This window comes from Diabrotica virgifera, chromosome 5 (genome assembly GCF_917563875.1).
Source record: "Diabrotica virgifera virgifera chromosome 5, PGI_DIABVI_V3a".
In the NCBI taxonomy this organism is placed as follows: Eukaryota; Metazoa; Arthropoda; class Insecta; order Coleoptera; family Chrysomelidae; genus Diabrotica; species Diabrotica virgifera.
In genome coordinates this window covers 17866369-17882406 of record NC_065447.1, presented here as the reverse complement: position 1 = coordinate 17882406, position 16038 = coordinate 17866369, and the positions used below count along the sequence as shown (strand labels likewise).

General features: G+C 33.1%; 1 protein-coding gene across 1 annotated transcript; it reads right to left on the bottom strand.

The window, feature by feature from the left end:
- Positions 1–19: 19 nt before the first annotated feature.
- On the bottom strand, positions 20–16015 carry LOC114332667 (cytoplasmic tRNA 2-thiolation protein 1). Its single transcript, XM_028282498.2, has 5 exons — positions 15867–16015; positions 15450–15800; positions 9978–10166; positions 9552–9756; positions 20–377 (listed from the first exon to the last, which is right to left on the bottom strand). The coding sequence occupies exons 1-5, from the start codon at positions 15909–15911 to the stop codon at positions 55–57; spliced, it is 1113 nt and encodes a 370-aa protein (XP_028138299.2). The 5' UTR covers positions 15912–16015; the 3' UTR covers positions 20–54.
- Positions 16016–16038: the final 23 nt, after the last annotated feature.

Here is a 16038-nt window from a genome sequence, read left to right as displayed (position 1 = left end):
CATGAAAAACATAAAAAAGTAAATACAAATAATATTTATTTACAAAAAGTACAATTACTTTATTCTTAAATCTTCTATATCAATATCATCCAATTTTACTGGCCTCAAATTTTGCTTTCCTGAACATACACATTTTTTATCTTCACTATCACCGCACTGATCATCTTTTATACATGTTTTGTTAGCTTTATCTTCATTTTCCTTTAGTATCCTCTTGACCTTGCTTGATTTTCCAATACCCAGCCTGGGTAATCCTTTGTTCAAGCCCTCCAATAAAACACATGCTTTGCAGACTTCTTGAGAAGATACATAACCACAACGTGTGCAATTCATCAGTGTCGGCATGTTTGCAGTTTCGTTTACTTTTATGGTCTCACCTAAAATAGAGATACTGTTTAAAATATACTTCTCTAATGACGGTTTTCCACTAAATGGACAAAACAAAATAGAAACATATCGAAGAAAACAAAACTGCCACTTTTCGCAAATATGTATCGAGAAAAAAAAGCTGAGGATATATAAGTAATATGGTGATAAGGCCCACATAGTCCTGTCGCCAGGGGGGGTACAACGGCCTCGTTAATTCAGATGGACTTACTCAAGTTTTTTTTATGTATTTTGACCCGTAGAACACGAATTTTTTGGGTAACAGTTGATCCGGATGTCGATAAGATTGTTATAGACCAAGAACTTGAGGAATCAAATAACAGCGATTTTTGGCAAAACAAAACAATATTTTGTATTTTTTGGGCCATTTTAAGTAAAAAATATTTCTACAAGTTTTTTCGTAGGATGCACAGTTTTCGAGATAAACGCGGTTGAACTTTAAAAAAATCGAAAAATTGCAATTTTTGAACCCGAATAACTTTTGATTAAAACATAAAATAGCAAGTCTGCTTACCGCATTTGAAAGTTTAAGTCAAATTATATCGGTTTTGATTATTTGCATTGGTAAAAATTTATTTTTTTATTGATTAACAAAGCTATAAACACGTAGGGTTTCCCGTGCTTTTACATGCGTTTTAACGCATGTAACGTAGAAATAGTCTTGATTGCACTAGTACCTATTCTACCTACTCGTTCGATTTTAAATGAGAAATCATAGAAACATCACTCACGCACTAGTTGTTTGTAGCTTTGTTTAGCAATAACACAATAAATTTTTAGCAATGCAAATAATCAAAACCGACATAATTTGACTTGAACTTTCAAAGGCGCTAAGCAGAATTGCTATTTTATTTTTTAATCAAAAGTTATTCGGGTTTAAAAATTGCAGTTTTTCGATTTTTTGAAAGTTCAACCGCGTTTATCTCGAAAACTGTGCATCCTACTAAAAAACTTGTAGAAATATTTTTTGCTTAAAATGACCCAAAAAATACAAAATATTGTTTTGTTTTGCCAAAAATCGCTGTTATTTGATTCCTCAAGTTCTTGGTCTATAACAATCTTATCGACATCCGGATCAACTGTTACCCAAAAAATTCGTGTTCTACGGGTCAAAATACATAAAAAAAATTTGGGTAAGTCCATCTGAATTAACGAGGCCGTTGTACCCCCCCTGGCGACAGGACTAACAGTGATGTATGGTAACGAAGTAGACAATGAAAAAAGAAAATACTTAGAAATTGGAAAGATGGGAAATAGGCTATTGATTATGTACTATAGAAAGGAACTACAACGTTAACGGGGTTTTATTATTTCATATGGTCAATGAATCTCTATATATAAAAAACCGCGGAGTGCTACCATTTAAAGAGGTGCGTTTTTGAGAAATGGGTGAATTAGTCCCTGGGCACAGGTTACATTAGGGTGAGTTCTATGCACTTTGGGTACAAACACGTCTACATAAAAATTGTTCCTGGTTAAATTTCCTATCTACCCAGATAGCACAAGTACGTTTTATGGACATCCAATGGACGTACATCTGTGTACATTGGAACGTCCACTGGACGTCCCGCTAAGGTACAATGGACATCCGATGGACGTCCAACGAATGTCTAGAGTTCACAAAATTGGACGTCCATAGAACGTCCGCTACAAACGTACATTGTACGTTGTATTGGAGCTTTCAGTGTACACCTTATGTACATTCAATGTACGTCTTATGGACATTTGTAGGGCACTTTTCAGAAAGCAATCTAGTATCCATAATTTTGTGGATACATAGCAAAAAGCCTTTATAGGAAATAGTTCCTTATAATACTAAACTTATACTTAAAAATAGTACACAAAAGACCTTTTTTATTTCTCTTTACTATAACTTCATTATAATATATACTTTATTATAGGAACTAGGAACTTCATTAATGCACGACTGCACTTGCACGATAAACAGAAAACACAAATATATCACAGGATGTATTTTCATAAGGACGAGATTCGGATAATGACGCCCTAGGAAGCATGCACATTAAAAGAGGTTTAATCTCTGTTCTGTTTCTGTTCCAAACTATTTTTAGAGTCAGTACCGTTGTTGTATATTACAAGCGCGTTTGCCATTCTGTGAATTATCATAAATAAACCATCCTTCAGTATTCCACAACAATTAACAGCGATAATCCCCTAAAAGTACCTGATATACTACCTTTCACGACCGATAGCGCGAAGAGCGACAACGTTGTCAAGAAGATTCTCATTTAGTTTGTATTGGGACTTAATATAATAGTCGCGTTTTGTGTAAAATATCCATGGACCACAAATGGATGTCCAATGTACGTTGAAATCAAACGTCCAATGGACGTCCCGTAATGTACGTACATAGTACGTCCAGTTTTGGTCCATGGACGTTTGGACTTTAAATGTACGTTATATGGACGTACATCGGACGTTGTGTGCTATATGGGTAAATATAACTTTTTAAAGTCAAAGATACTTTTTTTTACAAAAATATATTCAAAAGAAAAACCACAAAGAAACCCAAAAGAAAGAAATTTTGTTTTTGTCCCATAACTTTTGTCCACGGGGATATAGGTATAGACATTGCTTCACTTAAAAAAAACTTACATATTTTCTCTTTAAAATGGTGTTAGGTAGAGATCATTAGGATTTACAATTTTCGAAATATGATTTTTCAAAGTTCGCCACTCACAGCAATTTTGGGAAATTTTCCTTGTTATTTCGCAAATATTGTTCTGTAACTTTTTTCTACGTAACTTTAGGCATATGCAATGGTACATGTAAGAGGAATAGAAATCAATTACCTTTAAAATGTTCTACTGTATAATGTTGTATGACTTCTTTTAAAGAGGTTATCTTTTTCAAGACTTTATACTTTTAACGAGTTTTTATATTTTTTACGATTATTTTTTAAATTTCCCATTATAACTTTTTTTCTACATTTAGGTATATATTATATAATAAAAAAGAAAGCTTATTCTGTTTACTTTAAAATGGTGTATTATAAAAAATTCTAGGAATATTTTTGAATAAGATATGCTTCTTCGAACTGTAATAAATACTTGCAACGATTTTTGATTTTAGGATTATTTTTTAAATTCCTCATTCTAACTTTTTTATGCGTGATTGTGTGTTATGATTGAATCTTATTTTTTATAGGTAATAGGTTTGGATCCAATTGACTCGGCCGGGCAAACTTCAAAATATGGATTAATTCCAATATTTACTGTCAAAGCTCCTGCACCACAAGCTTTGCTTGAAAAAATAGCATGCAAATGTACCAAAGGATGTACAAAAAACTGCGGTTGTAGGAAGATAGGAATTAGTTGTTCAATATTCTGCAAAGGGTGCATGTGCATGGGTACTAATTGTGGGAAATCTTAGGGTTTGTTCACTACGAGGCGCCAAGCCTTACACCGATCAATGTATCGTACCCATGTATCCAATACCAGGTATACTGTCGGCAAACGTACAACAAACACTGAGTAAATATGAAGGGGAGCGACAACAATAGATACAAGGCAAGGATACAATCCATTGCTCTCCGTAGTGAAACGACCCTAAGGGTTTGTTCACTACGAGGCACCAAGCCTTACACCGATCAATGTATCGTACCCATGTATCCAATACCAGGTATACTGTCGGCAAACGTACAACAAACACTGAGTAAATATGAAGGGGAGCGACAACAATAGATACAAGGCAAGGATACAATCCATTGCTCTCCGTAGTGAAACGACCCTAAGGGTTTGTTCACTACGAGGCACCAAGCCTTACACCGATCAATGTATCGTACCCATGTATCCAATACCAGGTATACTGTCGGCAAACGTACAACAAACACTGAGTAAATATGAAGGGGAGCGACAACAATAGATACAAGGCAAGGATACAATCCATTGCTCTCCGTAGTGAAACGACCCTAAGGGTTTGTTCACTACGAGGCACCAAGCCTTACACCGATCAATGTATCGTACCCATGTATCCAATACCAGGTATACTGTCGGCAAACGTACAACAAACACTGAGTAAATATGAAGGGGAGCGACAACAATAGATACAAGGCAAGGATACAATCCATTGCTCTCCATAGTGAAACGACCCTAAGTGTTTGTTCACTACGGATAGCAATGGATTGTATCCTTGCCTTGTATCTATTGTTGTCGTCCCCCTTCGTATTTACTCAGTGTTTGTTGTACGTTTGCCGACAGTACGATACATGGATCCGTGTAAGGCTTGGCGCCTCGTAGTGAACACAACTTAAGATAACTGAGGTGTCGGAGGAAGATATTGAAGCTACTGCTAACGAAGAGATGGACTTTGATATTGAAAATTTTTTAAATGTCAACGTTTAAATAATTTTAACTAAAGTGATGTTTTCTAAGACTAATGTTTATGTAATTTTTGTAAAAGAAATAATTTTAAATAATACAGGTAAAAAAATATCAAGGGATCACTCGGTTTCCATTATGTATTTAAATATAGATGACGCACCATTTTAAAGAACAGAAAGTAAGCCCTCTTTATTGAGCAATATATAGTATATTCATGTACAAGAAAAAATAAGTTATAATGAGAAATTTCAAAAATAATCGTAAAAAATGTAAAATATACTATTTTTTTTATATTAGGTACTACATAATATTTTTTTTTTCATTTTATTAAGTGCAAATTTACAATCTACTCCAATTACAACACAGAGTATTACTACATAATATATAATATTATATATATTATATATAACATAATATTATATTATATATAATATATTATATAATATTTTATTTTTATATTATATTATAAAAAATCGTTAAAAGTATAAAACCTTGAAAAACCATCTCTTTAAAAAAAGTCGTACAATATTATACATTAGACCAGCGATACTCAACCTTTTTCTTTCCTGGGCCACATAGTAGCTATTGCCACAGCTTGCGGGCTGCAATCTAGATGAAGTAGTGTAGAAGATGTGTATGTAGATGTAGAAGATACAGGGTGTTTCATTGGGAAACGGAAATACTTGAATGGTGAATAGAGGTAAATGAGGCGGTTCTAGACATACTAAATTTATTGCTCCACCGACTTTATAACCGAGTTACAGGGTGTTTTATCGATTTTGCCCATTTCTTTCTGGACCCATAACTTTAGAACCACCTTCTATATTTTTTTGATATTTGGTACACATATGTCACATTTAGAACCCAAACCACCCAACTACTAATCACAAGAAAAATCCAGGTCCGGAGTAAACAAAATTATAAATCCATTGTGACCTTGAATCAACATCCTGTATATTGAAATTTTCAAAACCAGTTTGCACATTGTTTGAAAAGAGCTTTAATGGAGCTTCCATTTTTTGCGCAGACAATTCAATGATTTTAATTTTGTAATTTTTTATGTCGAAATTTTTAAGAACTCGAACTTTCAAAAGAAAAATTTTGATATAATTTCAAAATTAATGTCATTAAATTATCTGCGCAAAAAATTGAAGCGAGCAATTCAACTTAAGTTTTTGTGCCCTTTTCAAATGTGCAAACGAATTTGGAAAATTTTAATATACAGGGTGTTGTTTCAAGGTAACAATTATTAAATTTTTTTTTGTTAATCCGGACCTGAATTTTCCTTGTGATTACTAAATGGGTCGTTGCAATGTAGTAAATAAGTATTGATTATTTTTAAAATGAGTATTTGTTCATTAACTTTAATAATTTATTATTAAAAGTTAATAATACCTTGCTTTTTAATCAGAGTTCTTAAAAATTTCAATATAATTTAAAATTAAAGTCATTAAATTGTCCTGTCCGCCACACGCCTCAAACACATCGGCACACTATAAAATAATTTGAAAAACACTTTAAATTTGACAAATAATTTGATCACAGGGCCCTTTAGTTAGCCTTCGGGCCGCATGCGGCCCGCGGGCCACAGGTTGAGTATCACTGCATTAGACCATTTTAAAGGTAATTGATTTCTATTCCTATTATTCTGCATATTTTTAGGTATATGCAATGGTACATTGCATATACCTAAAAATACGCAGAAAAAAGTTACAGAACAATATTTGCGAAATAACAAAGAAAATTGCCCAAAATTGCTGTGAGTGGCGAACTTTGAAAAATTATATTTTGAAAACTATAAATCCTAATTACCTCCACTAAACAACATTTTAAAGAAGAAATATGTAGGTTTTTTTCTGTAAAGGAATGTCCACACCTATATCCTCGTGGACAAAAGTTATGGGACAAAAAACAAAATTTCTTTCTTTTGGGTTTCTTTGTGCTTTTTCTTTTGAATATATTTTTGCGAAAAAAAGTATCATTGACTTTAAAAAGTGATATGTAGATAGGAAATTTAACCAGCAACAATTTTTATGTAGATATCTTTGTACCAAAAGTGCATAGAACTCACCCTAATGTAACCTGTGCCCAGGGACTAATTCACCCATTTCTCAAAAACGCACCCCTTTAAATGGTAGCACTCCGCGGTTTTTTCATATATAGATATCCATTGATCATATGAAATAATAAAACCGCGTTAACGTTGTAGTTTCCTTTAGCTATCTTATTTTGAATATAATCAATAGCCTAAAAGGAACATGTGCAGCGCTATATATGGAGGCAAAAACATGGTAGTAACAGGAAGCTAGGGAAACTGTATAATGAACCAACCATCTGTCAATTAATAAAGACACAGGGAGTGAGATGGATAGGACATGTGTCAAGAATGGAAAGAAAGAGGATGTCAAAGATGATCCTAAAACGGAGCCCAATCACAAAAAGAAGGAAAGGAAGACCCAGACAAAGATGGTTTGACAGCATACAGGCAGATCTCAGAAATGAGGGAATTATTAGTTGGGAAGAAAGAGCAACAAACAGGGGTGAATGGAGAAGAATAGTAAGTGAAGTTAGTAGACAACAAACATGATTGGAATAGAAAAGAATAGAAATATGCTTTATCACTGAAAATTTTTACAATTTTATGGACAAAGCTTACATACAGTCAAAAGAAAAATAATATCAATAACAACTACAATTTACTAAAATTAGATAAATCGTTAATATGCAGTATATATGCATACTTACAACAAAATAAAATACAACATTAGGAATTGACAGTTTAAGCTATTGCGTGTGAAACTCAATTTTTTTAGTTATTCATCAAGAAATTCTATTGAATAATATGGTCTTTAAGATAGATAGGCTTTTGTCATTTTACGGAACTTTGGGAAAGATGTTGCAGGTTTAAGTTGTAAAGGGAGATGGTTGTAAAGTTTTTTGCGGAATATAATACAGATTTCTTTACTAACCCAGTGGATGGGATCGGTAAATAAATATCAAAGATTGCATTTCTGGTGGAGTAAAGATGATTGGGCCTTGCTGGAAAGACATGAAGGTGTTTACGAATTAAACAAACCGTTTCTAGAATATACAGCGTGTCTACTTGAGTTGGAAACATATGGGAAACTTTTTTATTATTAATTTTACGAAAAAAAGTTATTCTTTATAAAAAGTTCTGCATGCCCCAAAACCTAAGATTCAATCATCAGGTATCAAATTTTCTGAATATTATACGAGGTATGTCAAAAAATATGAACTTCGTTCAAGAGTAAAGTACCTTTATTTCTCTCAATATCGAAAATGCTTATTCTAAAAAGTTGTTTGGAAATAAAAACTAAGCTCAAATATGCAATTACATGCTTCTAATTGGAAAAAAATATTTTCCAAATTTTTCTCAAATTTATTGATACTAACTTCGTTTTGATTCATTACACATACGATAACTCTTTTATTATTACTTTTACGAAAAAAAGGTATTCTTTATAAAAAGCTCTGTAGGTCATAAGGCCGAAGATGCAACCAACAGATATCACATTTTATTAATTTTATACGAGTTATGTCAAAAAATATGAATTTCACTCAAGAGTAAAGTACCTTTATTTTTCACAATATTGAAAACAGTTATTAAAAAAGTTGTTTAGAACTAAAAACTATGTGTCAATATGCAATTACATCCTTCTAATTGAAATACTGTGAAATATAAAGGTGCTATAATATTGAGCGAATTTCATATTTTTTGACACACCTCGTATAAAATTAATAAAAGTTGATATATCATGGTTGTGTCTTAGATTTTAGACCATGCAAAGCTTTTTACGAAGAATAACTTTTTTTCGTAAAATGAATAATAAACGAGTTTCATATTTGTAATAATTAAAAACAATGTTGGGTATCGTTAAATTTGAGAAATTTTTTTTTTTTCAATAAGAAGCATGTAATTGCATATTTGATCTTAGTTTTTAATTCCAAACAACTTTTTATCATAAGAATTTTCGATATTGAGAGAAATAAAGGTACTTTACCCTTGACCGAAATTCATATTTTTTGACATACCTCGTATAATATTCAGAAAATTTGATATCTGATGATTGAATCTTAGGTTTTGAGGCATGCAGAACTTTTTATAAAGAATAACTTTTTTTCGTAAAATTAATAATAAAAAAATTTCCCATGTTTCCAACTCAAGTAGACACGCTGTATAAAGATGGAAGTGTTAAAATTCTGTGATCTCTGAAGTAACTTCTGCAATGTGTAGATCTTCTGAGGCCAAACAGATATCTTATTGCTCTTTTTTTGAAATTTAAAAATAACATCAAATTGAGCAGCTGTACTAGAACCCCAAAAAGGAAGACCATATCGAAGATAAGACTCGAACAACGCAAAATATGTTATTTTAGAAGATGCTAAATTGAGTTCCCTCGAGACAGATCTTATTGCATAGCAAGCTGAAGCGAGTTTCTTACTTAACGAATTGATATGAAGGGACCATTTGAGGTTGCTGTCTAAAAAAATACCAAGAAATTTTACAAAATCAACGGTACTGATCTGGCTGTTATTAAGAAGCAAAGGTTGAAGAGCTCCTTTATAGGATAGTGCTACTGTTTTATCTACATTAAAAGAGAGTAAATTAGAGTCAGACCAGGTCTTTATCGTCAGTAGTTCCGAAGTTATAGTTTCATGAAGAGATGCACAAGATGTCAAGAAGATGGACAAGAATCCATCCCACTTGATACAAGTTTTGTAATATATAAGTATTGTATTAATTGTATTTTTAGTCCTAGGCCTTCAAGGCTTGTTGAGCTTTGGAAATAAAATAAATACCTGAATGTATAATGTTCATAATCACAGCTGGGTCAATTTTTTCTAAATCTTTAAGCAAAACTCGTGCATGCCCTCTATACGCATTTGGTGCAAAAATGCACTCTGTTGAAAAATAGACTAATTTTTTAAAGTATGCGTACATCACTATTTCCTTTTCATAGCAATATTTTAAAGGTTTAACCCTAGGAATACCATCTCCACTATCCTAAAACATGTCAAGAAATTTTAGCAAATTCTTTAACACTGTACAGCTAACAAAGTAAGTTCAATGTTAGCAGGTTGAGTGCTAAACACACCTATAGGAGTGCTTTAACTTCCTGCTAGGATGCCAAACACACCTATAGGCATGCTGTGTATGAGTTTCGTTTATCAAAAAAAAAAGAATGTTGGCACCAACAATAATTTATATTAACAAATATTACTCACTGTTATAATTGATGTACATCGACTTAATCTAGCCAGATCACCTCTTAAAATGTTCATTAAAACAGTTTCTGCTATATCATCTGCATTATGTCCTGTTGCCAAATACTCTACTTTCAATAAGTTTGCTCCCCTGTCTAAAGCCTGTCTTCTAAAGACACCACAAAATGTACAATTATTCTTTCTTCCTATCTACAAAAAAACTAATTTATCAAAAGAAATACAGTAGAACCCCTTCTACCCAGTAGAAATACAGTAGAGTGCCACCCTTCAGTCCCGACGAGCACGGATAATTGAAAAGCACGGATAATCTGAACATGCATTTCTTATGTATAATACATATGTACATGTATGTATACACATACATAGTACCTACCATAAAAAATAACAGAAAAATAAATCTTTCATTATGAGTCTCTCTTTCGTCATATAGAGTTTCCGTCAAGTGATTTACGATGACGCTATTTTGATAAAACCTCAAAAACGTAACTTGAGTAATAGAAAATCATAGCACGGATAATCCGCAGCACGGATAATCCGCACCCGGATAATCGGGGTTCTACTGTACATCAAAAACAAAAACGCTGCATAAAGCTCTCATACACAAAGAAAAAGTACCATAAAGATAAAATTACAGCATTCCAAATAACAGAGATACAGCTAGAAATGCTGAACATCATTTCAGCAGAGACCACAACAATTTTGGGGTCATAAATAAGTTTACCTTTCTGGGTTCTCATAAAAAGCAGTAATGACACATCTGCTTCTTCTTCTTTCTCGAAACTCCTTAGGGAGCGTTCAAGTATTACGTAACGCAATTTTTAAAGATTTTTGACCCCCCCTCCCCCCCATGTAACGCACCGTAACGTTTTTATGTACCCCCCTCCCCCTACCTAAACGTTACGTAACACCCAAGTCACCATTTGAACCTAAATGGGAAACTAGGTTGCGAAAAGTACCGGTAAAAGAACTTTGTTATTATTTTAGTCGCATTTGAGGTAATAATAAAAACTTACAATCATCATCCAGCCTCAAAAGTCCACTGCTGTACATAGGTCTCCTCCCCTCGTTTCCAACCACGGCTATCCTGCGCCGCTCTCATCCAGTTTTTATTTAGCTTTCTGACGCCGTCTGTCCATCTTGTAGGCGGTCAACCGGCGCTTCTCTTGTCTTCTCTTGGCCTCCATTCCAATAACCTTTTTGTCCATCGCCCATGTGTCATTCTCGCTATGTGTCCTGCCCATCTCCACTTCAAGTTAGCTATCCTTTTGATGACGTCAGTCACTTTTGTTCTTCTCCTGATTTCTTCGTTTCTGATTTTGTCTCGTAGAGTTCTTCCTAACATTGACCGCTCCATTCTTCTCTGCGTTACTCTTAGTTTGGTAGCCGAGGTTTTAGGTAAGGTAAATGTTTCTGATCCGTACGTCAAGACTGGGAGGACGCACTGATCAAATACCTTTCTCTTTAGGCATATGGGCAACTCACTCTTAAAAGTTTCTCTCAGTTTTCCAAATGGTGCCCACCCAAGAACTATTCTTCTTTTTAGTTCATGTGTCTGGTTATCCCTGACAATCGTAATTTCATGTCCCATGACATGAAATATGTCCAGAACTTAGAATAATAATCTTTTATTAAGTACTAATTTTACATTTACATTTTCCCTGCTTGGTCCCATCCTTACATATATTTTTGGCTTCATCCTTTATTGTTATTCTCATGCATTCTTCTATTTGATCTTTTTTAATAAAAACTTAAAATAAAATAACATATTTTTTATTTCAATATTTTATTTTGCTTAGTAAAAATTTTTGTATAACAAATAATATACGATGTTGCCAGTAGTTTCGGAAAAATAGTGAAAAAAATGTGTAAAACTTTTTGTTCTTCAACGCCCTGTATCGTGAAAACGCATGCCGTTACAAAAATTTTATACTAAGCAAATCCCAATTATTTTTCAGTTTTTCACCTATCTTAGAGATCGTGTTACCTTTTTCTGAAACACTCTGTATATATAAGAAGGCACTTATGGAATAAAATTATTTCTGTCCTTGTTTTAATCAATTTTAAAAAACGCTGAGACCCGTAGATTTTCATATATAAAAATGTGTGCTTTTTAAACATAAATTTATATGTACAGGGTGATTCATGCAAGACTACCGTAGTCCATAAGCTTTATTTTTTAACACCCTGTATATTTTTATATGTTTAAAAGCTGCTTAACAATCTGAATTTATGGTCTTTATGAATAATGATCATTTAAAATTGTAATGTATGGAAACCACTTATGGAATAAAATTGTTGTCATGTGTCATTATTTTAGAAAATTATAAAAACGCTAGGATACGTCAACTTTTAAATTCAACTAGGTATAGACTATTTAAACATAAATTTGAATATACAGGGTGATTCACTCAAGTCTAGCATAGTCCATTATCTTTAATTTTAATTAAACACCCTGTATAATTTTGTTTTTAGAAGCTGCTTAACAACCTCATCTCAAAAATGTGTATTATGTAGGGTCTATTATGAATAACGCAAGGTGAAATGTTGAAATTCACTTGAAATTTTGAAATCACACTTTAAATAAGGGTACTATTTTTTTTAAATATCTTTCAATTTTCTAAACTATGTATCAATATAGTGGGTTTTGTATTTAATGCATTTTATTTAAAGACATTTTTAAATAATTTGAAAATTTGCGTATTTAAAACATTAATGAATACCTACTGCAGAAAACGATTTCAGAAAACAAACATGATTTATAAACATGTAGTTCCCTTCTGCAACCTCTTAAATAACATCTGTATCTTTTAATCTTTTGTTGTGGAGACAGGTCCATCCAATTATTGGAAACACGTGTTACTGTGCTTCATCTGTGTTACAAATTTTAAGATTTTTTCACTTGAATAGGTACTATTTATTGTCCTGTTGTCGGAACATGAACGGAGCGTGAGAGTGCAACATAATAAAATTCAGGGGTCTATGTAAATCATAAATAAAATTCCGTATTTTTTTTTTCATTTAAGTTAAAAAAGAATCCACAAGGAAAAAGTTTTCCTGTAGTTGGCTGTATACCATGTAATACAAAAAATAGTAAATCCTTTATAAAAGGTATATATTTACCTTAAAATATATACCTTTTATAAAGGATTAACTAATTTTTTAAAAAAGAATGTTACGTAACGTGCTGTTTGAACCCCCCTCCCCCCATGTAACACGCCGTAACGTTTTACAAGACCCCCCAAACTGCGTTACATAATACTTGAACGCTCCCTTATGCCCCTCAGGGGAGTCGGAGGTTTTATTCATCCTCTATCCATATCTTCCATTTCTTGCGGTCCTTTGCTAACTCTTTCATTTGTTGATGTGTTTTCCCTTTTTCCTGTCCAATTTCTATAATCTGATCGATCCATCTCTTCCTTGGCCTCCCTTTCCTTCTTTTACCATATCTTTTTGATTCCATCGTCTGCTTTGGTAGTCTTCCCTGGTCCATTCTGTTAATGTGTCCATACCATTTTAATTTTCTTTTTTGTATCTTGGTTATTATCGATTCCTGTTTCAGTCTTTGTCTAATATCTTCATTTCTTATTCTGTCCAAGTTCGTTTTTCCTGCTATTTTTCTTAGCTGCTTCATCTCCGCTGCGTTTATTGTACTGTCTACTTTTGCATTGTTTACCCATGTCTCACTTGCATATATTAAAGTTGGTACAGAGATTTCGTTGTATACCTTCAGTTTTATTTCATTATCTATTTCTTGCTTTCCAAATATTGTTTTATTTAGTGCATAGTAGATCTTATTTGCTTTTTTCGCTCTGTATGAGATTTCTTGATCTATCTTTCCATTCTCTGATATTATTACTCCAAGGTATTCAAACGTCGAGACTATTTCTATTATTTCGTTTTTGCACCTAAAAATCTTTTGGTTTATTTCTTCCCTTTTCTTTTGGGTTACTATCATGGTCTTCGTTTTCTTTACATTTACCTCCATTTTCAAATTTTCTATTTCCTCCACCCAGACATCGATTAATTTTTGCATTTTCTCTTTATTGTCTGCTATTATTACTAAGTCATCTGCATATAGTAATCCCTCCATTCTCACTGGTACTAAATTCCTGTACCCTATTGTTGACTGGAATTGCCTTGACCTTCTTTTAGCGCTTTTCATTACTCTATCCATTACTAATATAAACAAAACTGGGCTGAGACTGTCTCCTTGTTTTATTCCTCTCCTTAGGTTTATTATTGGCGATCTGTTTCCGTTTATTTGTACTTTAGCAAGTACGTTTCTATATGTACTTTTTACCATGCTTACTATCTTTTGCGGGATTTGCAGATCGTCCATTACTGACCATATTACTTCTCTATTTATAGAATCAAAAGCAGCTGTAATATCTATAAACGTAATATATAAGTCTTCTCCTATTTCGTTTTTCCTTTCAATTATATTTCTCAGTATGTATATATTATCTGTTGTTCCTCTTTCCTTTCTAAAAGTCGCTTGTTCTTCTTCTAGTTTTCCTTCCAGTTCTTTCCTGAGCTTCCTTTCTATTATCCCGGTGTAGACTTTATATGCCACTGATGATAAGCATATAGCCCTATAGTTATCACATTCCACTTCATCTCCTTTCTTGTGTATTGGTATAAATAAATTTTCTTCCCAGTCTTTCGGTATCTTTTCTGTTCTCCATGCTTCCCTCATTATTTCCAGTAACCAAAGCTTGCCTCATTCTCCCAGTACTTCATCATCTCCGGATCTATGTCATCGGCACCTCCCGCTTTTCCAATCTTTATTCTTGCCAATCCTTCTTCAATATCTTTGATATGAATTCCGTCTACTCGATTGTCCCTATCCTCTTCCCTTGAAGATGATACATCTGAAGAAGTAAAAAATAAAGGATACTGCTAGTGAACAAATGTTATCTTGAACTAAACAAGCAGCTAAAAACATAAAGTTAAGCCAAAAACCAAACTACCAATATATAGCACACTCATCCTACCAATGCTAAAGTATGCATCAGAAACATGAACCATCTCCAAAACAGACACAAATTGTCTGCTCATCTTCAAAAAGCCAAGAATAATAGGTCCAATCTGCGAGAATGATATTTGGAGAAGGTGATATAACTTCAAATTATATGAGAAGTATAAAGAAATAGTAAATGGTAGATATGTAATATCTTTCATAAAAATAGGTAGGCTTAGATGGGATGGACATGTGTCACAAGCAAATGAAAGTTACTCACCCAGACGTTCTACTAGCAGTACCAGTGGGAACTAGGAGTAAAAGTAGACCAAGACTGAAATGGAGGGACAGAGTAGACAAGGACACCAGGAAGATCGGCACAGCAAATTGACAACACCTGGTGATTAACAGAAACAACTGGGGAAGGTTGAGGCTCAGCTAGGACTGTAGCACCACTGATAATGAACAATATGTTATCTTAGCTATATTTGTTGTATTGTTAAATAACTAACCTCTGCAACAATTTCATCCATAGTCCACCCATAAAGATCCTTATAGGACATAATCTTTAATGGCATTTCATAATCGTCACGATTTTGTTTTACAGTCTCTAAACTATCGTCCCTGTATCCAGTAATCCCTTCATCGATTGATAGAAGAACTAGATTTAGATTATATTGGTACTTTTCATTAAGTGTTTTTAATACATATGCTAGCACTGTCGAATCTTTTCCACCGGATGCTGCAACCGCTACCGTCGTGTTAGGCCTAAATAATTTGGCTTTAGTAATTGTAAAGTGTACTTCATTTTCGAATGCCTCGAAAAAACATTCTTTACACAAAACATCTGATGTTTTAGGTCTCTAAAAAAGATATTTAATTTGTAATACACAACATGTATTATACTATTATACAGTTTATATACTTACTTTTAAAATAGCGTTTTTGCCACACTTGGCAGAACAAAGAGGCATTCTATATATTTTATTCGAAATTCGAAATAAATGAAGTAAATTGTGCAATGTTTTGAACAAATTTAACAATCATAACCTGACTTTTTGAACATGTGTGAAGAGTTGACTGACGTGTATTTGACGTTTA

Bases quoted from the DNA above. Each gene is read 5' to 3' on its own strand.
- LOC114332667 (XM_028282498.2), bottom strand. From the start codon at position 15,911: ATGCCTCTTTGTTCTGCCAAGTGTGGCAAAAACGCTATTTTAAAA. The intron at 10,167-15,449 runs GTTAGTTATTTA...GTTTTTTTGTAG, and splicing joins TGGATGAAATTGTTGCAGAG to ATAGGAAGAAAGAATAATTG. The intron at 9,757-9,977 runs GTGAGTAATATT...GACATGTTTTAG, and splicing joins GATGTACATCAATTATAACA to GATAGTGGAGATGGTATTCC.